This window comes from Felis catus, chromosome F1, assembly GCF_018350175.1.
Source record: "Felis catus isolate Fca126 chromosome F1, F.catus_Fca126_mat1.0, whole genome shotgun sequence".
NCBI classification, from domain to species: Eukaryota; Metazoa; Chordata; class Mammalia; order Carnivora; family Felidae; genus Felis; species Felis catus.
Window position 1 is genome coordinate 68,746,641 of NC_058384.1, and position 26,671 is coordinate 68,773,311.

The 26,671-nt window shown below is 53.9% G+C and overlaps 5 protein-coding genes across 30 annotated transcripts in view; 3 read left to right on the forward strand and 2 right to left on the reverse strand.

The window, feature by feature from the left end:
- The window catches only part of NUP210L (nucleoporin 210 like), an 85,067-nt gene extending 77,805 nt beyond the window's left edge, over positions 1-7,262 (forward strand). For 17 of the 20 annotated variants that reach the window (XM_019822511.3, XM_045049076.1, XM_019822513.3 and 14 more), the window contains 6 exons: positions 328-477; positions 1,883-2,133; positions 2,820-3,021; positions 5,529-5,619; positions 6,529-6,603; positions 6,681-7,262. In XM_019822511.3, coding sequence (XP_019678070.3) covers positions 328-477; positions 1,883-2,133; positions 2,820-3,021; positions 5,529-5,619; positions 6,529-6,603; positions 6,681-6,930 — 1,019 coding nt within the window. In that variant the 3' untranslated portion in view covers positions 6,931-7,262. Of the gene's footprint in view, positions 1-327; positions 478-1,882; positions 2,134-2,819; positions 3,022-5,528; positions 5,620-5,685; positions 5,791-6,528; positions 6,604-6,680 lie in introns of all 20 variants that reach the window. The other 3 variants (XM_019822510.3, XM_003999791.6, XM_045049074.1) reach the window with 2 other exon arrangements.
- Positions 7,263-7,386: 124 nt separating this feature from the next.
- Positions 7,387-8,489, reverse strand: RPS27 (ribosomal protein S27). Its single transcript, XM_023248096.2, has 4 exons — positions 8,350-8,489; positions 7,978-8,086; positions 7,758-7,868; positions 7,387-7,470 (listed from the first exon to the last, which is right to left on the reverse strand). The coding sequence occupies exons 1-4, from the start codon at positions 8,353-8,355 to the stop codon at positions 7,442-7,444; spliced, it is 255 nt and encodes an 84-aa protein (XP_023103864.1). The 5' UTR covers positions 8,356-8,489; the 3' UTR covers positions 7,387-7,441.
- Positions 8,490-8,519: 30 nt separating this feature from the next.
- On the forward strand, positions 8,520-16,312 carry RAB13 (RAB13, member RAS oncogene family). 3 transcript variants are annotated; one of them, XM_045049086.1, is made up of 9 exons: positions 8,520-8,675; positions 11,827-11,887; positions 12,672-12,732; positions 12,968-13,045; positions 13,153-13,242; positions 13,331-13,396; positions 13,498-13,551; positions 13,729-13,842; positions 14,282-16,312. In XM_045049086.1, the coding sequence occupies exons 3-8, from the start codon at positions 12,730-12,732 to the stop codon at positions 13,804-13,806; spliced, it is 369 nt and encodes a 122-aa protein (XP_044905021.1). In that variant the 5' UTR covers positions 8,520-8,675; positions 11,827-11,887; positions 12,672-12,729; the 3' UTR covers positions 13,807-13,842; positions 14,282-16,312. The 3 variants fall into 3 exon arrangements, with proteins under 3 accessions (XP_044905021.1, XP_006943235.1, XP_044905022.1); XM_006943173.5 differs by lacking the exon at positions 8,520-8,675 and adding an exon at positions 10,234-10,530; XM_045049087.1 differs by lacking the exons at positions 8,520-8,675; positions 11,827-11,887 and adding an exon at positions 12,180-12,339.
- A 688-nt stretch (positions 16,313-17,000) lies between these two features.
- On the forward strand, positions 17,001-19,460 carry JTB (jumping translocation breakpoint). Its single transcript, XM_045049090.1, has 6 exons — positions 17,001-17,155; positions 17,244-17,442; positions 17,616-17,653; positions 17,850-17,932; positions 18,473-18,552; positions 18,935-19,460. Exons 2-6 carry the CDS (start codon positions 17,360-17,362, stop codon positions 19,089-19,091), a joined length of 441 nt encoding a protein of 146 aa, XP_044905025.1. The 5' UTR covers positions 17,001-17,155; positions 17,244-17,359; the 3' UTR covers positions 19,092-19,460.
- CREB3L4 (cAMP responsive element binding protein 3 like 4) lies at positions 19,368-23,983 on the reverse strand. 5 transcript variants are annotated; one of them, XM_006943177.5, is made up of 10 exons: positions 23,442-23,978; positions 23,180-23,354; positions 22,700-22,949; positions 22,425-22,543; positions 20,906-21,082; positions 20,669-20,775; positions 20,481-20,549; positions 20,213-20,297; positions 19,940-20,036; positions 19,368-19,816 (listed from the first exon to the last, which is right to left on the reverse strand). In XM_006943177.5, the coding sequence occupies exons 2-10, from the start codon at positions 23,351-23,353 to the stop codon at positions 19,623-19,625; spliced, it is 1,272 nt and encodes a 423-aa protein (XP_006943239.1). In that variant the 5' UTR covers position 23,354; positions 23,442-23,978; the 3' UTR covers positions 19,368-19,622. The 5 variants fall into 5 exon arrangements, with proteins under 5 accessions (XP_006943239.1, XP_003999812.1, XP_044905014.1 ...); XM_003999763.6 differs by having other exon boundaries at positions 20,906-20,998; positions 23,442-23,977; XM_045049079.1 differs by having other exon boundaries at positions 19,368-20,036; positions 23,622-23,983.
- Between the last annotated feature and the right edge of the window lie 2,688 nt (positions 23,984-26,671).

Here is a 26,671-nt window from a genome sequence, read left to right on the forward strand (position 1 = left end):
TCAAGCTACTGCTGGGGCGCCTGAGTGGCTCAGTCAGTTGAGCGTCTGACTTCAGCTCAGGTCATGATCTCACAGTCCGTGAGTTTGAGCCCCGTGTTGGGCTGTGTGCTGACAGCTCAGAGCCTGGAGCCTGCTTCGGATTCTGTGTCTCCCTCTCTCTCTGACCCTCCCCCGTTCATGCTCTGTCTCTCTCTGTCTCAAAAATAAATAAAACATTAAAAAAATTTTTTTAATTAAAAAAAATAAATAAAATCAAGCTACTGCTTCTATATGTCTCCTCTTTTATAAATTCTTATGACACCTCTTTACCTCTTCTCTGCTTCTTAGGGTCCTGTACCTCCAGTCAGGCCTTGGCCATTACAACAATACTTCTTCCTGAGACCCTTGTGATGTGCCATGTGCAGTTCAGTAATACTTTGCTAGACATTCCAGCAAGCAAAGTCTTCCATGTCCATGCAGGTTTCAGCATGGAAAGAGGTGGGTCCCATCCCTTGAGTCTGGTGCCCTTGTTCCCATCTTTGTACAGTCGTCACTTCTTATTGGATTGCATTTATACTTTACAGTTTCATCTGCTGTAGAACTGTGGAACCTTTCTCAAGCGACATTTTTGTTCACTCCATCCAATAATGTTCAACACGTCCCTAGAACACCCACCCTGTGCTTTTCTTTTGTCATTTACTGTTTTCTTCTTTGCTGGTCCCTGTTACTGCTGAGCTTTTTATCCCCAGCAAGTAGCAGTGTTTGAATGTTTATTGTTGAACTGAAGGATATTCCAAGCAGAGTACATGAACTAGCATGAAGTAGAAATAGGCATGACATTGGAATGGTTTCATATAAATCAACTGATGTAAAATGAGGATTTGTGTCAAACACAGGCACAAGTAGGATAGTGCTACAGCCCAGGCGCCTGTCCTGCAAGGCCAGCAGTGCCGTGCAAGTAACAAGCAGCTACTGAAGGCAGGCTCACTCAGCACACCGGTGGGCACTGAGAACACCCGGTGCCAGGACAGGTGCTGGATGTACAATAGGGAGCAAGACAGGGCTTTGGACCGTCACTAGTGCTGCACAGGGTGATCCATCACAGAATAGAGACCACACGGGATGCTGCAGAGTCCGAAGGAGGAGGGGCATCTGACTCCTTAGATGGGGGAGGGAGGGTTAGAGTTTGGTTTTACAGAGAAAGGGCCTGTGGAAAGGTGACGAGGAGTGAGCTAGGTATGAAGAGGCCAGGATATCCCAGGCAACAGAGAGCCTGGAGCTTGGCAGGACACAGAATGGAGACGGAGCAATGGGAGGCAAGGAGGGGAGGCTGGTGAAGGGGCCACGGCAGTAACCCAGGCATGAACTGATGAGGTGGCAGCCCAGAGTCACAGGGGGGTACTAATAGAGGGGTACGCGTCAGAGACATTTCGGAGGATGAGTTATAGGAAGATTTGGAGAACGACTGGATATAGGAATGAAGGAAAGGGTATCTGTCAAAAGACAACGGAGTTTGAGCATGGGTAACTAGAACAATACTATTGCCAGAAGTAAGGCCATCGAGATATGGTTTGACAGAGACATGCCTAAACCACGCACAAAGCGTCTTTCACAGACCCTCTCCTGATCTCAGCTGCTCTTGGTTATTACTTCATTCTATATCCCCTTAATGTCCCTGTTTGCACTGTGGTATTTACTACTCCGATATGTTGACTTATGCGACGAGTTCAGCTGTGGGTGCCGGGGACTGTGTTTTCCTCTGGCATCCTCCTCACCAGTGGCCAGTAGTCCGCTAATAGCGGACAAAGTGGAGTTCACGTTTTCTTCTGAATTTGCTTCCTATTCTAAGTCAGCTCAGTAGAGCCTCTGAACCTTCCTGCCCAGTTTTTCATCTTTTTTTCAGGTGCTTATGTCTGCCTGATCAAGGTCCGACCCCAGTCAGAAGGGCTGCTCCAGGCCCTGAGCGTGGCTGACACCTCAGTCTATGGGTGGGCCACACTGGTCAGTGAACGCAGCAAGAACGGAATGCAAAGAACCCTCATTCCTTTCATCCCAGCCTTTTACGTCAACCAGTCAGAATTGGTTCTTAGCCACAGACAGGATGTCGGGGAGATAAGAGTGCTGGGGGTGGACAGAGTTCTGGAGAAGCTAGAGGTATGTGAAGTACTGATCCAAAACATAACCGAAATCAGGGTTTTGAAAAAGGAGTCTATTCCTAGTCCAAGAGCGAAGGAACGGTCATTCAATGACCTGATAAAACTCAACACAGGGAGTTCTTAAAACAGAAGGAAGAAAACCTGTCCCCTTCACAATGCCAGGGGACTCTGAGTGCAAAATTTAGGTCATGAGCTGCCAGTCTGGAAGAGAATGCCAGTGCCATCTGAAAACAATCTTTAGGATTCTAGTTTGAAACTTGTTTGAAGGCTATTTTCTCACAGTTTATTTCCTTCCCTCATCTACTGTAACACACCTGAGTGAAAAAGCAGACGACTGGGGCACCTGGGTGGCTCAGCCAGTTGGGCATCCGACTTCGGCTCAGGTCGTGATCTCACCGTTTGTGAGTTCGAGCCCCCGTCAAGCTCTGTGCTGACAGCCCAGAGCCCGGAGCCTGCTTCACATTCTGTGTCTCCCTCGCTCTCTGCCCCTCCCCCGTTCACACTCTGTCTCTCTCTCTCAAAGTAAAACATTCAACAAAAAAAATAAAAAAAAAAAAGCAGACGACTTACTGCCAGATTGCTAACTAGGAATACAGGGCTCTTACTGTATGTGTAAGACTGGAATGCAATACTGACACAAAACTGATTTTCTTCTGTCAAGTGCCATTTTATCTTTTCTCCAAGGTCTTCCCCAGCTCCCCAGTTCTAGTGGTCTCTGGCCACAGGCACTCTTCCCTCACACCTGGCCTGGTGGTCTACCCCGTGAGAGTGGTCAACTTCACCTCCCTCCAGCAGACGTCACCCGTTTTCATCAACATTTGCTGTGTGCTCACCAGTCAAAGTGAGGCTGTGGTAGTGAGAGCTCTGAAGGAGAAGTCTGGTGCAGGTGAGCACTGGGGGGCCCTGCTTACAATCCAGAGGAGTTGGGACCATCTAAGTGTTTCTCAGTTTAGTTCATGAGAAACATTCAGCCACCTGAGCAAGATTACTCAAACTGCCTGGGGCACGGATCTTTAATTTCCAAATCTACACAAAATAGAACCTTCGCGCAGCTTACTTATCACCGAGAGATGTTCTGTGTAACTTACGTAGTGAAGAGTAGTTATGTCAGTTTAACATGAGCTTCTCTGCACTGTTAAATGTTTCTTCAAAAGTTGCTGGCAGATCTTTTTGCATCAGGCAAGAGACAAAGGATGATAAACCTAGAAGTCTTAGCTTTCCAAAATGCTGATTCTAGCCGTTACCCAGTTTGGAAACTGTGCCAGGTATGGCTGGGATGGGAACACATGTAGTCATTGAAAAGTGTTAGGAAAGCCAAAGAATCATCCTCCTTGTATCGTCACCTCTACTTGCACATCCCTCCGGAGAAACTGGTCTTTGAATTACTGGGCGTGAATTGGACTGGACCCTACCTAGTTCAACTCCAGTGGGAGGAAGGTCTGTTTCGGCAAGCACCTGAGATGTACTGGTCATGTCCAAAGTGCATTTTATATGCATTTTACTCTCATAACTCTGAGGTGAATGTTTTTCCCTTTAAGAGTTGAGGAAATGGAGATGTTCAGGTTCCCAGCACTAGAAACAATTCTCAACTCTAACCTGTGTTCGTTCTTGTTGTTTCTAAATCTAGAGTTAACGGGTTTCTGCAAAAGCCCATGGATGGAATTCAAGGTGCCGATGACCTTCAATGGGGGGAAATACTGCACCTTTATTTTCAATTATATTCTAACTGAAAGTTAGTATTTCCACTGACTTTATGAATATAGGCAACAGACCACAGTAACAGTACATGTGACTTTGTCACCAACAGAATTCAGATATTGTCATGTTCCAATTATTAAAGTTCTCTTCAAAATTACATAAAAATTATAGTTGTTATTAGGTCTGAGGTTAGATCTTTCTTGTTGCTGGAGCACGTTATTATATTACAAAAAGGCGTTTTAACGTTTTTGTTAAGTGTTTATTAACATTGCTATGTTACAAAAGTTTTTTCCACCTTGGTTAACTTTGATATAATTGGTTTCTTTTTTAATGTTTATTTTTGAGAGAGTGAGGGAGAATTGGGGCGGGGGGGGGCGCGGGCGGGCAGAGAGGGAGACACAGAATCTGAAGCAGGCTAAGGTTTGAGCTGTCAGCACAGAGCCTGAAGTGGGGCTCCATATGGCCCGAGCTGCAGGAGACGCTCCACCCAGGTGTCCCATAATTGGTTTCCTTTATTCCTACATATTTTGCTTTTTTGCATTTGAAAACATTCTGATAGGATCCACAGGCCAAGTTGGGCACAGCACAATGGTTAAGAACCCCTGCATTTCTGAGACCAGAGGGACCAGTGGGACTAACACAACCTCGGAGGTGGGTAGGAGTGGTCAAAGATCCAACCCAGCCTTCAGCTCATTCACACAAGTATTTGAGTGCCCACGGGTATATGCCAGGCATGGTACCTACTGCAGAAACCAGAGTTAAGACAGAGCCTGATTGGGGAGACCATTCGTTTGGTGTAGCCAGAGCAAAGAGGCACTAGAAAGGCTGTTAAATGTCACCCAAGTTTTATCTGGACTCTTACCCTGTAAACATTGCAAGCCAAAAGCTTTCAACAGTGGGACTTGATCAAGGGTTAGTATAGAGAATTTTGGTTTTAGTGCATCTATATTTAAGGCAATGTAATTGTTCTTCGGAGAGAAGCGGTTTGCAAACAGTTCTGAAACAAAGTCCCAGGAGAGGGAAGACCAGTTACAAGTCCAGAGGTTAGAGGGCCTTATACCAGGGATGCAAAGTAAGAACCAGGTAGAGAAGACCTAAAGTTCAGGGAGTTTGTTGGGGTAGGAGTTAATTTGTGGACACTGAAGAATTTGAAATAACCAAAGTCAGATGCCAAGTGTGCTTCAAAAACAGGTTTTATTGGGGACAAATCAGAATGTTCCCTAGAAAGATCCTGAGTAAAAAAGGACAAGGGGACTCATGGGATTTAAGAGGTGGCTGGTGATGCAAAGAGAGGTTTCAGGTTAGAGGGATCAGAACTACAAGTTCAGGGGCGCCTGGGTGGCTCAGTCGGTTAAGTGTCCAACTTCAGCTCAGGTCATGATCTCACGTTCAAGCCCCAGGGTCTGTTCTGACAGCTCAGAGCCTGGAGCCTGCTTCGGTTTCTTTGTTTCCCTCTCTCTCTGCCCCTCCCCTGCTCATGCCTCTGTCTCTTTCCCTCAAAAGTAAATAAACGTTAATTAAAAAAAAAACCTACAAGTTCAGTCGCCACAACCACAAACCTGGTGAAGAGAAACAAGTCGCTTGGAGCTAAAGTACACAGAAAAGGTTAACGGACATTTAAGGTAGCAGAGTATTTAAATGCCCGTTTGTAAGTGGAGAAATTACAAGGTTCATGGATTGCCATTTATTACCTAGGAGACAGGAGCAAGCCAAAAACAGGTAGAGGAGCCAAGGACACAACTTCCCTCCTTTTTGAGAGCTTCTGCTGGATACCCATGACCACGCGTTAAGTACAGCAACCTGCCTTGAATGCTTTTAACTGTGACCTTGTTTTGTTCTGACCAACGCACAGATCAATGTGAAGATTCCAGTGTCCTCCAGAAGTTCCTGGGTTCTCACCAGACCATACTCTTTACCCTCTTTGCAGTGCTAGCATCAACGGCTTTTGTTTTTCTAGGTAAGGAGCCCTTACATTCAGCACCGTGGACTTTTGACTTAAAAAACTGCCTTCACTTAATTTCACCAACTATCGAGAATAAAAATCAGCTGCTTATCACGTCACTCATGACAAGCAGTTGCAACTCATTCAGCCTTCTCAGCGCTAGTCACCTAGCAGATGGGAGGTCCTGCTCAACTTCCCACCAAGCAGCAGTAAACTGCATGTGACACACCCCACCCAGAAGTGGAAACAACTGCTGAACCTGGAGAAAATGGCTCGTTTTGCTCAAATTCAGAGCTATTCTAGATGAAACAAAAACTTAACACGCTATTGTCTATACCTGCATTTTCCTCTCACCTTTTTAAAGTTGAAACTTCTGAGAAAGAGTGCGTACACGCGCGTGCACGAGTGGGGGGGGGGGCAGAGAGAGAAGACAGAGGCGGAGAATCCCAAGCAGGCTCTGCACTGTCAGTGTGGAGCCCACCTTGGGGCTCAAATCCACGAAACCAGATGACCTGAGCCAAAATCAAGAGGTGGACACTTGAATGACTGAGCCACCCGGGCACCCATAAATTGAAATACTTCTAAAATCACTGGAATGAAAAGTTCCTATACTCTTATTAAGTTAACTTAAAGCATTATTAACTTTTTGTAGAAGTACTTAAATATTTTGAGTTAAACTTGCTTAGTAGGGTCTTTTTCCAACAAAAACAGATCTGCCTCTGGTGACCTCTCTCCCCCTTGTTCTTTTTCTAGCATACAATGCCTTCTTAAACAAGATACAGACAGTTCCAGTGGTTTACGTACCAACCCTAGGAACACCACAACCAGGTAAACAATCAGCACCCTCACCTTTGAAAAGCTCAAATATCCACGTTTATTCATCTCTCTTCCCGCTTTATTTCTAGGTTTTGCCCCCACACGTTCTCCCCCACCTTTCACGAGTCCACAGTCCCCACCGGTCCAGAATCGGCTACAACACTGGCTGTGGAGTGTAAGGCACGAACGTCCACTTGGACACGTCCCCTGAACTGTAGACGACTGGAGATTTCTAGCCTTAGACCAGGAGCCATAAGCCCCCAAACAAGGCTTCTGAGAATTATAAAAGGTTTTAAGCTATTCTACACTAACGTGTGTCAGACTGGGTTTTTTCAATAGTTTATTTTGCGAGAGCACGCATGCCTGCAAAAGTGAATGGTGGGAGGAGCAGAGAGGAGAGAATCCCAAGCAGGCTCCATGCTGACAGCAAGGGGCCTGATGCCAGCCTTGGATCCATGCGATCAGGACCGAGTCAAGATCAAGACTCAGATGCTTAAAACTGACTGAGCCACCCAGCCGCCCCTGGGCTGTCTTTTAGAGATCGACTGCTGGTTCCGAATTCTAAGAAAATACAAAAGTGAAAGAAATGCCTCATATATAGTATCTCGGATTTCTATCAAGCTCTTAAGATGGACTCAAATGAGCCCAGCTGGATAGAAAGGTCCCAAAGGGACCTTTCAAGTGCTTGGTCACTTACTTGCCCCAAATAACTCTCAGCAGTCCACTCTTCTGGTTGTCCCTCAATACTTGAGATAGCAACTTCCTAGCAGTAAAACCACGACAATAAACAGAACGTATCCAAAATCTGTTTATTGGGATAGTTCCCCACTCATGTTGACTCAGGGTGCGTTTAGTGCTGCTTCCGTCTGAAGGAGCATCCTGCAAGGAAAAGGTTCAGAGGTTACCGGACGGCAGCGTAGTTGCCGCTGCGCCCCACTGGCTCTCCTCGGACGTCCCGCGGGGAGCTCGCAGTCGCTAGCTCCCGTGTCGCGCCTCATCCCCCGTCGTCCCCGCTTTAGACGGAGTGTCCGAGACTAAGAAGGAACATGAGGTTCCCGAAACTTTTCCGGGGCGAGGCGGGTAGATGGAGTCGACTTTCAAGCAAGGAAAGCACGACCCTCCCTCTAAAGCTCGCGACAAAGTGACGACACCGCGCAGCGGCTCACCTTCTGTGAGCCTTGCTTTTCCTCCTGTCGGCTGGCACAGGACGGTGGAGCAGCCCACACACAGCACCACCGTCTGCGCGTGGCTGAACACGGTGGTGATTTTGTAGCACCCTGCGAACCAACAAGCGGGGAGTCGAGGCCAGCCCGGCCCCCGGCCCCCGGCCCCCACCCCGCGCCGGCCGCCCCGGGACCCCGAGCGGCCCCCGCCCCCGGCCCTCACCCGGGCACTTCACGTCCATGAAGTAGGAGTTGGGGCTCTGCACCAGGCGCTTCTTCTTATGCTTCCTCTTCTCCTCTTCCGGGGACGGGTGCAGGAGGTCCTTCGCGAGCTGCGGGAGGCAGACGGGCGCGGTCAGGGCGGCGGCGGGCCCCGGGCGGCAGCGGTTCCACTAGCAGCAGCAGCCCGCGCCGCCCGGCGTCCGCAGCGGGGCCGCCATCTTACCGCCGCCCCGGGCCGCGCGGCCCCCGCCCCGGGCGCCCCGGGCCCGAGCCCCGGAGCCCGCGGCCGGCCCCCGCTGCCCGTCCGCGGCGCAGGGGCGCGAGCGCGCGCGGGCGGCGAGGGCTCCGCCGGGACGCGGGCCGAGGAACTCACGGGCATGTTCTCGTGGGCAGGTCGTCACCGCCGGAAAGGAGCGAAAGCGGAAATCCTGCCGCTTATATCCGCCGCCCGCCGGAAGTGACGCGCGCGCGCCCGGCCGCCATGCCGGGGTCCGCGCGCCGCCTGCGGCTGGCTGGAGCGGACGCCTCCCGCCCGGCCTGCCGAGGGGGCCGCGGCGCGACCCCAGCCAGGCCCTGCCCTTCTCGACTTCCTCCGTGTTCCCCAGCTGGTTTCCTTTGCCATGTTAACACCGCAGGAATGTAGACACGGCGGAAGCCCTCGTCCTGGTTCCCACCTCCTCGCCTGCCCTCTTAACCGCTGTGAGGCTTTTTGTTGTGTCCCCCCGGCCTTTCTCCTCTGACGGCGGTCCCGTCAAGTACTCGGGTGCTCCCCGCGGCGAGTCCATCCATGACGGCCGTCAGGTCGCCCCCTCCCCGTCCCCTCGCGGCCCGCGCGGTACCGCCCACCCTCTGAAGTGCGCGCGCGGGGACGGCCGCGTTGGGACCCGTGCGACACACAGACGTGCCTGGGACAGTGTTTGCTCCTGTGGCGCAGGTACCGCCCGCGGGGCGTCGTGCAGCCTGGCGCCGGTGAGGGACGGGCGCACTTTGTTCTCAGCGCCCCGCTCGCGGCCCAGAAAGTCCCGTGAGGAAGTGACATTTAGGCCGAAATCTGAAGGACGTGGAGTCCACCGTGCGCCTGTCTGGGAGAAGCCAAAACCCGGGGCCGAAGGAGCGTGGCGTAGCTGAGCAGGGGGGAGGCGAGGCGGCCAGAGAGAGCTAAGGGCTGAGCGCACGGGCTTAGTCCAGGGAGACCTGAACCCCCGGGGCTGAGGCGGCCACATCCCGGCCAACGAAAAAGTAAAAGAACGGGCAGATTTGTGTCCGAACAGTTCGGGGGGATGGCAGCGTGATTTCAACGACGGGTGCGACACGGCCCGGGGGGGGGAAGAAATAGGGAAACCGTGGAGTTTGTGGCACGGCCGGAAGGCCGACCGGGAGGCGAGAGGACGCGCAGAAGGGGGCTGGCAGGGGGCCAGCAGAGGCACAGCCCGGACACTGTGCGCGGACGGCTCGACTGGCCCCTGTCGGAGACGCAGACGCTTTGCATGCTGTGTTTCCACCGGCACAGCCAGCCTGTGCCCGGATCGCCGTGTTCCCACGCTCCAGCGCCCTGGTGGCCTCGTCACAGCCTTTCCGCGAGGGATGAGGGCGCGGCCTCCGCTGTGTTCTCAACATGCGCGCCTCGTCGAAAGAACGAGGCCAGACATTTTCAGTCCCAAGCTCTGTCTTGCCGCACTGGCTTGTCGGAGAAACCGCACACGGTCCCAGTTGGAGGACTGTTGCTAATGAAACCCCGAACGTGTCTCGGTCGAGACGGAGGGAGGGGTGCGGCGGGGCGGGCGGGCGCTGCGTGTTCACTCTGCTCCACCAGGGGGCAGACCCGCCCAACAAGTAGCCTTGTCTTCCAGAGCATCCCGCTCTTTTCAAACGGAGCTGGTCTCCCAACTGAGGGCTGGGAACAGCAACACCGGAATTCGCGCGCCGCCCCTACAAAGTTTCCGTCCCTTGAATCAGCCCCCGATTTTTGTCAGCTCCTAGGGCCATCCCCACCTCCACCCTTCTTCCCGCAAAACTTTCCCTTTTCCCCTAAGGCCTCTAAAGCTCGTCCTCCTCTGCTCATTTGGGTTAAACCTCTGGTTCCATTCACCCCAGCCTCCCTGGCCTAAGACTGCCAGGGTGAGATCAAAAGAGGGGAGTGATGGCAAGCCAGACGCTGTGGGTGGGAAATGGCCTGGGAGACGGGCCAGCTCGGGCCCGGGGAGCAGAAGGCCGGCCAGGCCCGGCTGCCGCCGCCGCGGGAGGAAAGGGGTGGGCGGGCAGGGGGTGGGGCCCAGAGGAGTGCCGCCTCCCCTCTATCCCGGAGCTTGGGCGGAGAGGGAGGAAAACTTCCTGGCCTGGGCTCCGGGCAGCTCCGTCCGCCAGCCCTCCGATCCCGCCTACCAGTGCCCGGAGCTTCCCCACCCCTCCCCCGGCTCCCCAGTGTCCGCCATGGCCAAAGCCTACGACCACCTCTTCAAGTTGCTGCTGATCGGGGACTCGGGGGTGGGCAAGACTTGTCTGATCATTCGCTTTGCAGAAGACAACTTCAACAACACTTACATCTCCACTATCGGTGAGCCCACTGGCCATATCCCAGAGCCCCTAATCCCCGCATGACCTCATCCTCAGGCTCCCAGATTACTCGTGGCCCCACTCTTTACCACCCCCCACCCCGCTTAGAGTGAGGCTTCTGAACTCTAGCCTCCCAACCCCTGACTCAGACCCATCCGTGGAGCATATCTCTCTCTGGATGGTACCCAACGTCTAAACTGTCTGAGGCCTCCAGGTAACTTCTGTTGTGCCAGCTCCTGGGGTTCCTGGGACCACCCTTCTCCCTCACCTCCCCAAATGCACATGAACCCTTCTCGATTTCCTGCTCCACTCCTCTCCCCCACCCCCACCCACCTCCCTGTATTTCCTGTAACCCCTCTCCCTGAAGGCGGCTTCCAGTTCCGCCAGCCTCTTTCTGCCTCGCTGAGTTTCAGACTCCCCCATTGCATCCCCACTGTACCAAATTACGTCCCAGTCTCCCTGCCCCTCAACTTAACTGGGGGTTTGGGGTGGGGGGTGGAACAAAGTGGCCGGGTGTGCTGGAGGATGGCCCAAGGACTGGAACCGTGAATATGCAGTCAGCCAGGCAAGGACGGTGGGAGTGGGGGGACTTTTGGGGGCTCTGAGTCAGCCTGGTGACTCAGGCTCCTCCCTAGGCTCCCAACCGGCTCTGGGGAGGTGCCCAAGTTTCCACCAAGAACACTGCCTCCCCTCCTCCCCTCTTGTCTTTCTTCATCTTCTCTGGCCTGGGAAATAAAACGAGGGGAATCTCAAGACAATTCTGGTTAGAAAAGGGAAGGAAAATCCTCTCTATCCTAGTTCAGTCTCAGGAGAAATCTTATTTATCCTCAGATTTCTTGCTTGCAAGCCCAGCCTACTAGTTAACTCACACAGACTGGCATCAGCTACCTTTTTCCTGGCTCTTCATCCTATATGGCTGGAACGTAGACGGTGGTTCTAAGAAAACAGAAAGGAAAAGGAATCTAAAAGTAATATTCTGGGGGAGACACTGAATTCTGAGAGTTGTCACCTGGTTGGCTGAGTGGATCCAAGAGGTGCCTTAAGCCTTCCTGCAGAATTTCCATCACCTACCCCCTGGCACATCCACAAAATCCATGTAAAAACAAGATGCTTGCTACCCAAATACAGGTTTGAGAAAAGTCTCTTAGTTTTATACGTGCAACAAAGTTGCTTCCCAAGTGCACCCCTGCACAGTTTCTAGCCCTGCTGCTGCTCCATGCGGGTCTCCCCTGCACGCCCTCCTCGTCCCTGCAGAGTCTCAGCCTGAGTGATATATATATATATGCTCCACTCGTAGGAATCGACTTCAAGATCCGCACTGTGGATATAGAGGGGAAGAAGATCAAATTGCAGGTCTGGTGAGTGAACCCCCTGGACCGCTGGCCACAAACCCTCGTTTACCTCCTGTCACCCTTTCCCTTCCATTTGCCTCGTTTCTCTCCCTTTCCCCACAGCTCCTTCCGGTACTTCTCCATTTCCTGTCGCCTTGCTCAGACGTCCTTCCATCCCTCTTCCTGCTCACTCAACTATTTATTTTCAGCTTTCTTGTAACTCCCTTGCCTCTCCTGGCTCCAGAGCATTCTCTGAACTTGACAAATGTCTGCAGGGCTGCCACGTGGAAATGACATTAAAGCAGGTGAGCAGCAAACGGCAGAACTAAGACCTGACTCTGTCTGTGCGCTCCCTGAATTACCTCAAGCCCAGAAAGCCGAAGATAGAGGGCTGGGCTGTCACAGGAAGCCCGGGACTCCGAAGGTGTCTGGTGGCTGGTGGCCTGAGAGAGGTGTGAAGATGCAACAGATAAGAGCAGGTTGTGGTTCAAGTTCTGGCTCTGCTCTGGAAGGACTTTCGTTAGTGATTTAGCCTCTCCAAATCTGCGTCCCGTTTGTAAGATAAGGACAGCAGAACGTGTCTCACAAGTGTAGGGTGAGGGTTAGCAGTGCTTGCACAGAGTAACCCTGCAACAAATAAACCCGAGACCTTGTTCCCAGCTGTCTTACCTTCGTTTCCTCCTTTACTGTTTTCTGATTCTGTTCCTCTCAGCCCCCACTCTGTTGCAGAAGCTAAGTTCTTAGCAGGGGGGATTCTCTCTTCGGAGAGCTGTTCCCTCTGTGCCGCCCCACAAACGTTCCGCCTCTTCAGGGACACGGCTGGCCAGGAGCGGTTCAAGACGATCACCACCGCCTACTACCGCGGGGCCATGGTACGGGGTGTGGGTCTGGACAAGGGATGAGGCGGTAGACTGCAGGGTTCTGAGAACCACGGGCCGCAGGGCCGGGCAGGGACGGTGTCAGGGTTATAGTGTGGGATGTGGAGGGCCCCACCTGGACTAGTGATTAGATTCGTGGGTAGGACTTGCAGGGTCACTTGGAGGGGCAGGAAGCAGAAACGGGGGAATGTGGACCAAGGCTCCATGGTGGATTCTTGCCATCTCCCAGGGCATTATCCTAGTGTATGACATCACAGATGAGAAATCCTTCGAGAACATTCAGAACTGGATGAAAAGCATCAAAGAGGTGAAAACCATCCTGGAGAGACGGGGGACTGGGTAGAACCTGGAGGGTGAGGGGGCCGTGAAGGTGAGCTGGACCCAACTTTACTCCTCCTGCCCTTTTGCTCCCAGAATGCCTCTGCAGGGGTGCAGCGTCTGCTGCTGGGGAACAAGTGTGACATGGAGGCCAAGAGGAGAGTGCGGAAGGAGCAGGCCGACCAGGTGAGGCCCGGCTGGGCGGCCAAGGCGAGTTCGGACTCCAAGGGCCGCCGCCACCTTTATCCACCCGTCTCATCTCTCCACCCCACAGCTGGCTCGGGAGCACGGAATTCGGTTCTTCGAGACAAGTGCCAAATCCAGCACAAATGTGGATGAGGTGAGACACACCCCACGCCTGCCCCCCACTCCCAGAGACGGCTGTTAGGCCGCCACCGGCCCCTCCAACCTGCTCTGACTAGTCACTCCTTTCCCCCACAGGCTTTCAGCTCCCTGGCCCGGGACATCTTGCTCAAGTCAGGAGGCCGGAGATCGGTGAGTTGGTCGTGCTGGACTGAGCACAGCTGCGGGTGTGTGTCGTGTAAGGAGTGAATGCTGAGGAGGGGAGCGGTGCTAACACGGCCCGTGAGGGTGGGGCCCCTTCAAACAACGTACAATCTCAGACCCCGGCCAGCTGTTCTCACCCTGACCCCAGTGCGCTTCCACCTCTAGGGAAACAGCCACAGGCCCCCCGGCGCGGACCTGAGAGCTTGTGACAAGAAGAGCAGCAGCAGGTGCTCCCTCGGCTGAGGACCTGGGCCTGGACGCTGGGCCGAGGGCGGGCAGGTGGGGCTCGGGGTAGAGGTGGGTAGATGGCAGATGGCCGAGCGGGGAGCAAATGCAGAAGAAAAGGAGGAACGTGAGAGGAGAGAAGGTAGAATAGAGAGGCAGGGAGAGGCGAGGAGGAGAAAGATGGCAGGAAGTCAGAGAAGGTGAGGGGCAGGAAGGGAGGGAGGAGGGAAGCAAGGGCCCCGGGCGCCAGGCCCTCCCTGGACTTGTAAGGCAGACAGAAGTGTAAATAAACAGTTGGCTCGTCGTCCTTACCGGATCAGGTCTTAGGGCCGTGTGAGGGGTGGGCTCGGTAATCCCTCTGAAGCTCTGATCCTACCACTCTGCGTGGTCTTTCTCAGCATTAAAGGCCACCACCCACACAGAGTCCCCTGGTTTGGGTAACTTTCATCACCAGAACTGCTCTCTGCTCACCAACCTAATTCCTGCCTCTAAGGTGGCTGGGCTGCCAGAACCTGGCCAGGTTCCTGTGACACCAAGACCTGTGTGCAGCTGTCCCTTTCCTGCGATTTCATGGACAAGAGAACAGCAAGGAGGTTCTCTGAACCTGAGGGGCTTGACATCCTTTCCATGATGGAAATTAGAGGGTCCTTATGGGCAGAACCTTGCCTAGTATCCAGAAGGGCTCTTTCTTAGGCCTTCCCAGGGGAGAGACAGCCCTGGCCTCAAGGAAATAACAGGACCTTGTATTGTTTATCCCATGATTTCTTTAAGCGCCTTTGATTCTGCCAGCAGTCCTTTTAGGTGACTAGTAGGTGTTATTTTCCATTTTTATAGAGGAGGAAAATGAGGCACAGAAGAGGCTCATTTACTCCTAAATCTTTATTGAGCATCTAGTATGTGCCAAGCACAACAGTCAAGATAATGTAACTTTTGGGTGGAACTGTACGTGATGGACAAGCAAATTTTAACACATACTGCTCCTAAATACTGCACAACAAAGAGGCCAAACTACTGGCATGCCAAAGAACTACCACCTTGACCCACAGCCCCCTTTTGACCCTTACACCACAGTATCGAAACAGCAAACTTCTCTCACAGGACCTTTTAACAGGATTAATGAACATATCAGATTTGGTTTAGGCAAAATACCATTAGGAGTGTAATTCGCAGATCTGAAGTTCAAGGCATTTAAGAAATCCCCATGCCTGTGGCGTGGAAGTGGATGGCATGACCCTGGGGACAGCAGCAAGGCTTTCTGTGCTGCTGTTTCTTGTTGGTAAAACACAACACCAGGAAAGGGCCTGGCCGTGCCGGGAGGAGAACTGTGGTGTGGTCGGATAAATGTGTTAGGTGCCAAGCTTCCATGGGGTGAAGATCTTACCTGGATCACGTCTGAGCTCTGTAGTCAACGACCCAGCGAGTGTAATTTGCGAGTGTAATTTGCTCAAGGTTATGAGGAAAGACTTACATTTCGTGAATCCCAGGGAGAACACTGACTAACCTTCACCATACCCCAGAGCAAAGATTTTAAAAGCCAGTTTCAGTGTGGAGGCTTATTGTTGCTTGGTAAAGCCAGTGGATGGGAGAGCTTTTGACCCTCGCCTGTCCAGAGACATGGTAGGGTTTGATAAGGAGTAACAGCATGCTAGAAGGTTTCAGCCAAGACTTTTCCTACAGCTAAAAGCCACTGGAAAACACCCACACCTACTTTGGTAGCGCACAACTACTGATCCGCACAAATAGTAACGTAGGGGAACGAGCAAGTAGTCACAGAAAAGTAAAGCTCAGTCCTCACAGTTTTTTTGTTCAACTCCTGTGCAGTGGGCTTTCCAGTCTGATGGCTCCTGTTCTTGAGCAGCCAGCTTTACTCCCGATGGGAAGTCAGAATTTAGGGGACATTGCACCCATAAATTTTAATCCTAAAATAAAGTACTGTAGCCCTGGGGTCGCGGGAGTAGCTGTTATATTTAGGCCAGGAACGCTTCTTGGGAGAGGAGAATGTGGGGTGGCGTTAACAAAAGTCTGGGGACGAGCCCTTTCATCTTGAGAAGTGGGGGACAGATTACTATTAGTGACCTTCTTTATGTGAATTTAAGTATCTCCTTGAACTCACAGGGTCCAGTTGTCTGGGAGGCTGTAGACCTGTATGTGTGTAAAGCTAGGATGAAAATACGGGCAGAGTTAGGTAATAACTAATGCCACACGGTAAAGCAAGAGTGTGGGTCAAGTCTCTGCGTCCTGGATACACACACATCCAGGGTTAACTCCATGGGGATGGAAAGCAGGGGTGAATCTTTGGCCTTGGAGCTGAACGTCTGGGGCTCACGCCTTAGGTCTCCCACTCACTCGCTGGGTGACCTTGGACAATCCCTTATACTCTGAGCTTACTCATAAAATGGGACTGATAAGCTACTCTGACTCCTCAGGAATACTGAAAATCAAAACGACCTAAATGTTGGATTCAAAAACTATGACAGTAATGTGACGCGATGCAATTAGAGAATAAAGGAAATACTTTACTACACATTTCATTTCATTCGTATCTCGACAAAAAAAAAACCCTAGAAAATGCACATTAGCATTTCTGTTCTACAGCGAATGCCGAGAGGGTCCTAAAGTCCCGACTCCTCTCTGCGACTTACAATGTCCTCCCCGCACGAATGACGATCCCATCAGGCAGCAGCCTGGCGAGCTAGGACCCGAGGAGCTCGTTCAAAGCACCAACGCGGGGCGGGGTTGTTGTAAATTAACACGCGATGGGGCTGTAAACTGAGGCCGCACGTCGGGCGCAGAGATTATTAAAAACAACTTAAAAAGTAATTAACACGCGCGAAGGCGACATAACTGATCGGTGCACCGTGGGTCTCGGGAGGAGAAAGTGCAGTGTCGCCTCCCTCCCGGGGCCACCGGAGCAGGACGGGTGTCAAGCGGTAGCTAGATGGTGAATCCCAGGCTTTTCCGAGGCGGCAGAGTCCTGGGAGGACGACGCGTTGTGCCTCCCGTGGCGCTGCTCCCCAGCCCAGAAGGGGCCACCAGGCGACAGCCCGGGAGCCACGAACCGAGAAGCCAGACGAGCCTCGCCAGCAGGACCGTCAAGCCGCGGCGCGCCGAGCTCGACGCTGGAAGCCCGAGTCGCACGGAGCGGAGACTGAGGGCCACCTGCCCAGACGACGAGTCCCGGCGGCCACAAGCCGCGCGCCTGCGCCGACCGGAAGAGCCGCTGGAGCCCTCCGCGGTCCCGGCATCCCCCGCGGTCCCGGTATCCTCCGCGGGGCAAGATGGCCGCGGCAGGGACGGCCCCGGAGGTGACGGGGTGCTAGGCCGTACGTCCCTCGGCCTCTCCCGAGGGCCGAGGGGGTCCGAAGAAGTGAGCTCACGGCCCAGCCCCGCAAATGCGTGTCGGCTTTTCTTGCCGTGGCCATGGGGACGTCCCAATAAAGCCTTTGCCCTGACAGGCAATTCCAGCACCTCTCAGCCCTGATCTGGAACCTCCCGAGGGCTGCAGTGTCAGCGCTCCGACGGGGCGCGAGGCCAGTCCCTCCGTCCCCACAGGCGCGACCCCGAGCACCCCATGCCTACAGGCGCAGGGAGGCGTAGCCTCCCCCAGGGCAGCCACCTGTGCTGGTTGCTCTGCGCTTTCACCTTGAAGCTCTGGTAAGGAGAGGCTGAGGGCTGGGAAGTGGAGGGGGCGGGAGGATCGCCTCGTCCACGCCCCTGGGGGGGACGGAGTCCGGGAGCAGGCTCCGCGGAGGTCGGGAGTTCCCCGTTTGCCGGCTTCTGACTCTTGCCTCCCCACCCCCACCCTTCCTCCCTCCCTGTCGTTGCAGCCAAGCCGAGGCTCCGGTGCGGGCGGAGAAGCTGTCAGGTGGGTGCTGGTGTGGTAACCCGACACCCCCATAGTTCTGTTTTCTTTTGACGTCCTCCCCTTACCGGGAGCACAGGTGGGAAAGGGTGGCGCCACGCGAAATGAAGGCTTTTAGCTGTGCTGGGAAGTCGGATGGGCGGAACCTTTGGGGGAAATACCTTCTGGGTCTGGGGCTGGCATTTCTCTCCCTTTTTAGTGAGCACCTCAAATTTGCCGTGCTGGCTGGTGGAAGAGTTTGTGGTGGCAGAAGAATGTGCTCCGTGCTCTAATTTCCAGGCTGTGAGTATCTGTTGTCCCGTTTTTGTCATATCTAGCCCCTCTCGGTTTTACGAAATGTGACTTTGCGTCGTCTTTGTGTTCTTGCAGTTTCAGTGTATGTCCACATTGGAACTCGTTTCCCCCCTTAAAATGTGCCCTTTCCTTTCTAAGTCAATGGCAACATTCACCTAATAGTCCTATTCATAAAAAAGAAAGAAAGAAAAGAAAAGAAAAAGAAGAAATCTAAATGCCCAACTTGGGGCTGGAACTCACAACCCTGAGATCAAGAATCGCAGGGTCCACCCACTGAGCCAGCCGGGTGCCCCAGTCATGATCATTTTTAATCCAGCAGGCTCTGGAACCTGCCCCTGAGGTGTTCTTTTTAATGCGTTTCTCATGCCTCCGGCACATCCAGCATCCCCATCAGAACCCTTACTGGTTCTCTGTTGACCACCAGCTTGGAGCCATACCAGTTGGGCACCTGCCCCTTCTGAGTGACACTCCTCATGCTTTTGCTGCTGCCCTTTCGTGACCTGTTCTTTGGTTCTTTTCTCCTGACAGAAGACCACTCCTGAGTGTGGTTCCACAGGGTACGTGGAGAAAATCACATGCAGCTCATCCAAGAGAAATGAGTTGAAAAGGCAAGTACCGTTTCTCTTCTTGAAACCTAGGTCAGCTCCTTTGTTCCTGTGATTTTAGGTAGTTCACCCAGGTCTTTCTGTCCCTCTGGAGGTAGCCTGGCATATTGGAAGGGGGGCAAAGTATGTGAACCCAAGTCCCAGTTCTGTTTCTGGATCACTGGTCCTATTGTGCGGGTTAATGCCAGCTCTGTTCATGACCACACCAGAAAGAAGCCGGATGATATATCTGAGTGGGATTTGTGTGCGGTGAACACGTTAGAAGGCTTCCAGTAGCTTTCTCTTTTCCCGCCAGATGTGTCTTGGTGGGGCTTCAGTAGAAGGGCGATGAGAGGGAGAGGTTGTCCAGCGTTCCCTGGGAATAACTGTTTCTTCCTGCTCTTAGCTGCCGCTCAGCTCTGATGGAGCAGCACTTATTCTGGAAATTTGAAGGGGCTGTCGTGGGTGTGGCCTTGGTCTTCGCTTGCCTTGTCATCGTTCGTCAGCGACAGCTGGACAGAAAAGCTCTGGAAAAGGTCCGGAAGCAAATCGAGTCCATATAGTGACCTTCTGCCCTTTGACAGGGGTCTTTAGGGACCCTGCCTCAGACAGAGACTTGTGCCCCTCATTCTGGGAGACTGGTGGTGGCGCCCCTTTCTGCGTTTCCCGTCTAGATCATTAACCAGCAAAGTAAGTAGAATGGTTCCCTTCCCTACTGTAATTTGGTTTGGGACCGGAAGTCATGGCAGCAGGCATGGAAACGGTGGCAACTTTACGCCCCAGGTTACCGACTACCTATCTTCTCCTCCTGCTACTTATTTAAAACTTTCAGGATACAATTTCAGCAAAAAAGTTTTATTTCTCAGCCAAAACCTCTGTTTCCCCTCAACCCTAACCCCAAAGAAGAAATAAAGTTGCAGATGTATGAAGTATTTGAAATGCCTCATGTAGCCTGTGCCTCAGGGTACAGACATTTAGGATGTCCAGAAATGATTCAGACCCCTGAAGCCAAAGAATTCTGAATGGGAAACCCAGGGGGAACAAGAGCCACGAGGGATCCTGGATTCCCTCTTGTGGCCGGGAAGCAGGTGGGTTCACATCTCTTCTGCGTGCAGCACAGCTCCTGCGTGCCCATTGGAGCCTGTCTTCCCTCCCATCTTCTCAAGCAGTGTCCTTGTTGAGCCATTTTCACCCTTGGCCTTAAGTGGCCCCCCCGGTCTGGACTCTACTACTGTGGTCTCCAAACCTTCTGTCATGTCCTTGTGACTTAGGATATTTCTGGAAACCACTGTGGGTGGAGGAAGAAGGGCAGTAATAGAGTGTTCCCTTCGGTGGGAGATCCTAGAGGACAGGACTTCCCTCCCCCATCTTGACTGCCCTGAAAAACAGCTCCCCCCTGCCCTTGCCTCACCTCCATGAGGCTGGTAATCCTCAGGCCCAGCTTCCCGGAGACCCTGAAAGGGGCTGACACTGGGCAGGATGATTAGAGCCAGGGAAAAAAGAAGGATCTGGAGAAAACAAAAGGTCCTTTGGGCTGTAGGGACTAAAGGCAGGGAGCCAAGGGCAGAATGAATAGAGAGCGGTTGGAGTCATCAGGGATGGGAAGGCGGGTGTGGTCAGGGCTGGGGGTGTCGGGACGGAGGCAAAATATGGTGGACGTCAGGGGGTCGGGCAGCAGACTGACCACGACACAAGTGCTGGTCTGGGCAGCTTTGTCGGAGGTCCGGGCAGCCAGCAGCTGCAGCTGACGGAGCTGAGCTACCAGGGAGCTGGGGAGGCAGAGTGGAGGGTCAGGGCTCCGGCACCAGCACCGGAAGTCAGGGCGCAAGAATGGTGGCCCTAACGCCAACCCCCTCCTGCCTACCTGCCCCCCCCCTCCCCCTGGGGGGAGCTCCCCCCAACCCCTACCTGGGCCCGCCCTCCCCAGAGGAGCAGGTTATGTATGCACTTACACGTTGCACCTCTCCAGCTCCTGGACTTTTTTCTGCAGTTCCTGGTTCTGTGCAGAGCAGGCAGCGGCCCTAGGGTGTGTGGACAGGTGGGACAAAGCTCTGCAATCCTGTGGGCCCTGGCCTGCCTGCCCTGGTAAGGAGGCCCACACAGGGCCCACGGAGAGCTGGACACCGATGTCCAGACGTACCTGCTCTCTAGCCCATCGATGTACTCTTTCTTCCGCTGCCGACTGTCCTGAGCTGACTGCTTGTTCCGGATCTTCCTCCTGACCTTCTTGAGGACCCTCTCCTCTGCCTGGGGGCCCGGGGATGTCAGTCCTGGGCCCTTCACCTCCCTCAGCGCCCCACTAGCCTCTGTGGTCCTGGCTCTTCAGAGGCCAGGATGGGGCTGCTGTGTTGGGATACCCTTTGGGGAAGCAAGTTACCTTGGTGAGGGGCAGGTGTGCGGGCAGGGAAACCCCTTCCTGCCCCAGCAGACGCTTCTCCTCTTCTGTCAGGAACAAGGTCTGACAGGGCAGCTGGTGGAGAACAGGAGTGGGTGAGCGGACAGTGGGGGAGGGTCCTGTCTTTCCCATCACACAAGGCTGCTCCCTGCGTGCCTTCTGGAGAGGAATACGTAACCGTGAAGTGAGGAGGGGCGAAGGGGCCTTAATTCAGACGGGCTGTGTCTGGGGCCTCCTGGGGCTGAGAAGGGAGAGGAGAGGGGTTGTGCTATGTCCTTTGCCCCCAGGCTTAGGACTTCGGGACTCTGAGCAAGCTAGGGAGGGCCGGTTCTGGTCCCCAAACCTTCAGGATATCTGAAGAAGGCAGGCAGCAACTCACTAAGGTAAGGTTTGCTTAGAATGGTTCGCTTTTGCCGTTAACTTCCATCTGGCAGAGTGCGATGTCCAGTCAGGGTCAACGACTGGGAGCTCCCTGGGGCAGTGGCCCATTTTCCCCCAGGGTCTGAGCCCCACTTCCTAGATGGAAGCTCTGTCCCCTGTCAAAGAACTCCCCAAGGGCCACCAGACTGAACAACTTCTCCTAACACAGTCTGTGGGGAGGTAGGGGGCATCTGGTTAGCCTGAGCCTGCCGACAGAGTAACCCGCAGTTCTGGTACTCCTTGAAAGATTTATGCTTCACTTTGACTTAAGAGGAATTTGATTTTGCTTTTGACTCCTGATGATCTTTGGCTTTTAGCCAAACCATTTTTTGTCTTTCTGCCTTTTCCTGATTGTCCCTTCCTGCTCCCCTGAAGCCACAAACTCCCCAGTGTTTTGATGCGAATGCAAGCTTAGAAGCATCGGACTTCCTAAGGTCCCTCAGCCCGATTCGGAGATGTTTGGTGTGGATTCTGGTGCCAGCTTCGGCCAGGCTTGCAGGGAGGCCAGAACCCTTTGCCCACGTTTTCCACACAAGCAGCTCTGTCGTCAGACAGTGACTGAGCAAGACCCCTTCCTCGCCCCCCACTGCAGGAACCAGTCTAGCCAGCCTGAGGGAGGCAGCTGAGTGTTGCCCACTGTGCTGTGGCCCTGGGCTGTGGGTGTGGCCGCATGGCGCTTCCAGTGGGAACAGGTCACTTGCTGCCCCACACCCTGTGCCAGTCACCAGCTGGGATCCCAGGCAGCCTGCCCCCTCCATGTCCAGACCCAAGGCTGAAACAATGGCCATGCTGAGCGAAGCGCACATAAGTTCTGGCCTTTCTCCCGGACCCTGTCTCCAGTCTCCCTCACCCCACTTTCTCCTTAACTGAGTCATCGCCACCTTACCCCCAAGGGCTTCTGTCTTCCTTGCCCTTTTCTGCACTTAGAATCACCCATGCCTCCCTGGTCTTCAGGCCCAATGCCACAAAAACTGGGACAAAGAGATTAGCATCAGTTTCCCCCTCCCGCAGCCTCCTTCCCCATCTGTGTGGGTGCCTGTCTTTGTATCCAGGAGTACTGGATCTGGCTGGCCAAACTCACCAGGGTCGCAGGAGGCACTGGGTTTACAGTGCCTGCTCCGGGCAGGGTGTCGTGAGCATCACAGGGCAGCTCGCAGACCACGCAGGCATCAGGCACCGTCAGTTGTGGGCTCCGCTGACCTGAGGGAGACACAGGTGGCTAGGAGTAAAGGAGACGAAGGGCACACCCCCATGGCAGCAGGGCCTGGCTGGAGGCACAGGCTGGGAAAACCCCTCGCCCCAGGACTAGGGCTGGGCCTGAAAGGCCACTGTCCCCTTTCCACCAGGAACACTGACCTGGCTGGAGAGAGATGAACCCTACAGCTGGCCCAGCTTCCCCCTGCGTCCTCTCCAGGGCCCCTGCCTCATAGACCACCTCATAGAGAGCAGGGGGACTGGGTGCTTGAGGGGCGGGAGGCCTGTCTGGACGGCCAGGGTCCGCAGATGGATGGCCACTGTCGCTGCTAGCAGAGGCTCCTGAGCAGTACACTTCGTTGGGGTCAATGAAAAGTTTCAGGAAGTCTTCAGGCTCACTGTCTCGAAGGCCCTGCAGTACCAGAGGGAGTCTATGTATACAGAGAATTCCAGAGTGCTATGGGACGTCAAACCTGCATCTGGCCTCTTCAGTCCCTTGTGTCCTTGGACATGGGGATGGTTACAGATCACATGTCCTTTAGGGGCTTGGCCTTCAGACGTCTCCAAGTGGAGGCTGAAGCCTGATGGGCCCCTCATCACAGCTGCGCCTCCGCCCACCCCACCGGCGTCTCTCCCACTCACACAGCCACGGCCCCCACTGGGCTCCCAGCCTCGCAGCCCCTGTTCTTGGAGCTTCGTCCCCGGGGCCTCCGGAGGTGGGCCGTGCAGTCCCGGCTCCGGGAAGGTCCCTGTTGAGAAAACATCTTCTGGGGACTCCAGCCACGCATCCAGCAGGTCGGGGGTTCGGAAATCCATTCTGCAGAGAGAGCGGGACCAGGGTGAGGGCGCCCTCCCCCCAGCTCCTGGGTTCCCCGCTCCTCCTTCCACCCTCTCCCTGCCTCACCTGCCCCCGGGGATCTCGCCTCCGGCGGCCTGACGTCTGGCCCAGATGAACGGCCCACCTCAGTGCTACCTGTTCCCAGAGGCCCAGCCCGCCGGCCGCCCGAAAGGCCACCACCGCGCTTCTTTCCTCCAGGATCTCGCATCCTGGACCAGCCCAGCCAAGCCCCGCCCCCGGCCTGACCCCGGACACTGCAGAGTGGCTGGCGCCTGGCCAGGGGCCACGGCGGGCCCGCGTCTTCGAGCTGGGGGCCGGGAGGCTAGGCGTCCGCAAACCCGCCTTGAGCAAGACACAGACGGCCTCGCCCTTCGGGCCTCAGTTTCTGCTAGCGACAGCGAGTCTTCCTGAGGGTTTGGACGGGCTCCTCAGGGAAGGACGGCGATGGCTGTGACCGGAGCACGCCAAGTGCCAGCTCTCCGGCCGTGAGTTGCGTAAGACGAGAGCCCGGCAGGGTGAAGACCAGACACTGCGGGAGGGCCGCAACCCGACGGCCCGAGTCTCGCCAAGGGTTCCCCTCCCCCGCTCCGAGGCGCTCTTTCCACTCTGGACTCTGATGGGACGCCAGAGGTTTGAAGGGCAGGGTATCGAGCCAATGGGAGCGCCGACTCGAGGCAGGCTGCTCCCCGGGTGGCCAGAGGGCTGCCGAGGGGGCGGGGCACCGCGGAGGCGGGAGGGAGGCCGCGGGCCCGGCGCCGGGGCCGGGAAGCAGGGCGGTTCCGGGGCCGCGGCGGGAGCGGCTGCCTGGCTCCCGGGCCCAGGTTCCGAGCCGGACGACGGGGAACGACCTGTTGGCCCAAGTAGGAGCTCTGAGCGCGCGGAGAGTGGCGCAAATCCCGTCTGCGCGCCGGGCTGCTGAAAAAGAACAGCGGCTGCACACGCATACTCGTTGGACTGTGGGCCAACGGAGGGTATGATTACCAACAGCATTCGTATAGTTTACAAAATGTTTTCATAAACGCTGTTCTCGCATTTAATCCACAACAGCCCCGAAGGAGACAGGGCAGGTAACCTTTCCCTAACTTCACCGACGAAGAGACAGAGATCCATGATTGCAACGTAGCAATACCGAAGCTCAGGATTGTTGGCCTCGTGACTGAAGGGCCAGGAATTCATTTCAAATTTAGCAATGGAGCTACAATGGAGCTACAGCCATGATTTTTGTCTGGCTGCATCCCCAGTAGTGCTTCGGAAAGAGGGTAGCTCCCTGAGAAAAGCAGGACAGTTTGGGGTGTGGATCCAGATCTCGAACTGATATTTCTCATGAAAATTGGAATGTGCTGAGGGCAAAAACAGGAGCAGGATCCATAGTTATCGAGTACCTATTAGACGGTCAGGCGTTTTCATATCACTCATAATTCTCATAGCAAGTCATAGCTGGAAGAGAGAAGTTACTTTCTCGAGGTTACTCTGTAAGTAGGACCAAGGTTTGGACGCCTGAACCCATGTTCTTTGTGCTCACTTGTTTGCACTTTCTCAGATTTCCTGCTCATCTTCCTGCATCCTGCTCAAGTCGTCAGGAGAAAAAGCAGGCTTCCTGGACTGATGCAGAGCTCTAAGGAGAGCAGAGCTTCCCCTGCCTGGATCTTTCCTAGAGCAAGGAAGGTTTCAAAGGGCTTCCTACAGGTTGCATGTGGAGAGATGATTAAGTGGAGAATATAGTCAGCTTTCATTAATGTCAGAGCTGGGAAGAACCTCGGGCATCGTCGGCGAGTCTAATTTCCCTCTTTCACCTACTTTATCGTGTTCCTGAGACGAAAAATGACTTGCTTAAGATCATCACACATCAAATTAAAGTAAAGGGGCACCTGGTTGGTTCAGTCAATGGAGCCTGAGACTCTTGACCTCAGAGTTGTGAGTTCAAGCTCCACTTTGGATGTACGGCTTACTTTAAAAAGAAAAAACAGAGGCGCCTGGGTGGCTCAGTCGGTTGAGCCTCGGACTTGGCTCAGGTCGTGATCTCCCGGTTTGAGAGTTTGAGCCCCGCCCTGAGTCGGGCTCTGTGCTGACAGCTCAGAGCCTGGAGCCTGCTTTGGATTCTGTGTCTCCCTCTGCTCCTCCCCCACTCATGCTCTGTCTCTCTCTCTCTCGTGCTCTCTCAAAAATAAATAAACATTGGGGCACCTGGGTGGCAGTCAGTTGGGCAACCAACTTCACTCAGGTCATGATCTCACAGATGGTGAGTTCGAGCCCCACATTGGGCTCTGTGCTGACAGCTCAGAGCCCGGAGCCTGCTTCGGATTCTGTGTCTCCCTCTCTCTCTGCCCCTGCCCCACTCACGTTCTCTCTCCTCCCTCTCTCTCTCTCTCTCTCTCTCTCTCCTTCAAGAGTAAATAAACATTAAAAAATTTTTTAAACATTAAAAAAAAGAAAAATAAACAAACATAAAAAAAGGAAAAACTTTTTTTTAAGTTGATTTATTTTTGAGAGAGGGCAAGTTGGGGAGGGGCAGAGAAAGAGGGAGGGAGAGAGAGAATCCTAAGCAGGCCCTGGCACTGTTAGCACAGAGCCTAAGGAGGGGCTCCATCTCAGGACCGTGAAATCATGACCTGAGCCAAGATCAAGAGTCAGATAGTCAACTGACTGAGCCCCCCCAGGTGCCCCTAAAAGTGGTTTTACTAAAGCACACAGACAGGACCCATGGGCAGAAAGAGCTGCACTGGGGTTGTGATGGGTGACTGTGACTGATTATATACCTTCAGGTTGGGAGGGGGTTAGGGTCAAAGTGAGTCTCAGGAATTTTGCAAGCAAGGTTCCCAGGACCTTGAAGCCTAGCTGTTGTTAGGAAAAGGTCGTTTATTACCATTTGGCCAGTCACGAGCCCCTTCAGTGTGTATCAGTGGGCCATATGCTTAAAGGATGATTGTTAACAGGTATCTTGGGGGGTAGAGGTAAAGTAAGTTTCCAAAGGAGTTTTTGTATGTTAAAGTAGACTTACAGGATCCTGGGGGTGGGGATAATGTTAAGCTAAGGTTGCCTTTTGCCCTGAGCAGTGTCATCATTGAGGCAGCTGAATTCCTAGAGGAAGGTCGTTTGTCAGTGGGTTGTAGGCAGAAAGAGAATTTAATTTTTGTGTGTGTGTTTCCTACATCACTTTGTATCCTACCCTCCCATGAGGTTAGAAGAGCATTCTGATAGCACAGGGGTTGTGGGCCAAGAGGATCCAGGCTAAGTAAACAATGAGGGTTCTAAGTTGAAAATAACTCTGGTGCATTCAAGAAACAGAAGGGAGGCCA

What these genes read in the sequence shown, in the direction of transcription:
- RPS27 (XM_023248096.2), bottom strand. An exon ending in CATGGACGTGAAGTGCCCGG is followed by an intron (nt 7,869 to 7,977) that starts GTGAGGGCCGGG and finishes GTTGGTTCGCAG; the next exon opens with GGTGCTACAAAATCACCACC. An exon ending in AAAAGCAAGGCTCACAGAAG is followed by an intron (nt 7,471 to 7,757) that starts GTGAGCCGCTGC and finishes TTTTCCTTGCAG; the next exon opens with GATGCTCCTTCAGACGGAAG.
- CREB3L4 (XM_045049079.1), bottom strand. Translation starts at nt 23,353, where the DNA reads ATGGATTTCCGAACCCCCGACCTGCTGGATGCGTGGCTGGAGTCCCCA. An exon ending in CACACCTGCCCCTCACCAAG is followed by an intron (nt 20,776 to 20,905) that starts GTAACTTGCTTC and finishes CCGGGCCCCCAG; the next exon opens with GCAGAGGAGAGGGTCCTCAA. An exon ending in GAGCTGGAGAGGTGCAACGT is followed by an intron (nt 20,298 to 20,480) that starts GTAAGTGCATAC and finishes CTGCCTCCCCAG; the next exon opens with CTCCCTGGTAGCTCAGCTCC.
- RAB13 (XM_006943173.5), top strand. Translation starts at nt 10,407, where the DNA reads ATGGCCAAAGCCTACGACCACCTCTTCAAGTTGCTGCTGATCGGGGAC. An exon ending in AAGATCAAATTGCAGGTCTG is followed by an intron (nt 11,888 to 12,671) that starts GTGAGTGAACCC and finishes CCGCCTCTTCAG; the next exon opens with GGACACGGCTGGCCAGGAGC. An exon ending in GGATGAAAAGCATCAAAGAG is followed by an intron (nt 13,046 to 13,152) that starts GTGAAAACCATC and finishes TTTTGCTCCCAG; the next exon opens with AATGCCTCTGCAGGGGTGCA.
- JTB (XM_045049090.1), top strand. Translation starts at nt 17,360, where the DNA reads ATGCCTACAGGCGCAGGGAGGCGTAGCCTCCCCCAGGGCAGCCACCTG. An exon ending in GCTTTCACCTTGAAGCTCTG is followed by an intron (nt 17,443 to 17,615) that starts GTAAGGAGAGGC and finishes CTGTCGTTGCAG; the next exon opens with CCAAGCCGAGGCTCCGGTGC. An exon ending in GCGGGCGGAGAAGCTGTCAG is followed by an intron (nt 17,654 to 17,849) that starts GTGGGTGCTGGT and finishes CTCCCTTTTTAG; the next exon opens with TGAGCACCTCAAATTTGCCG.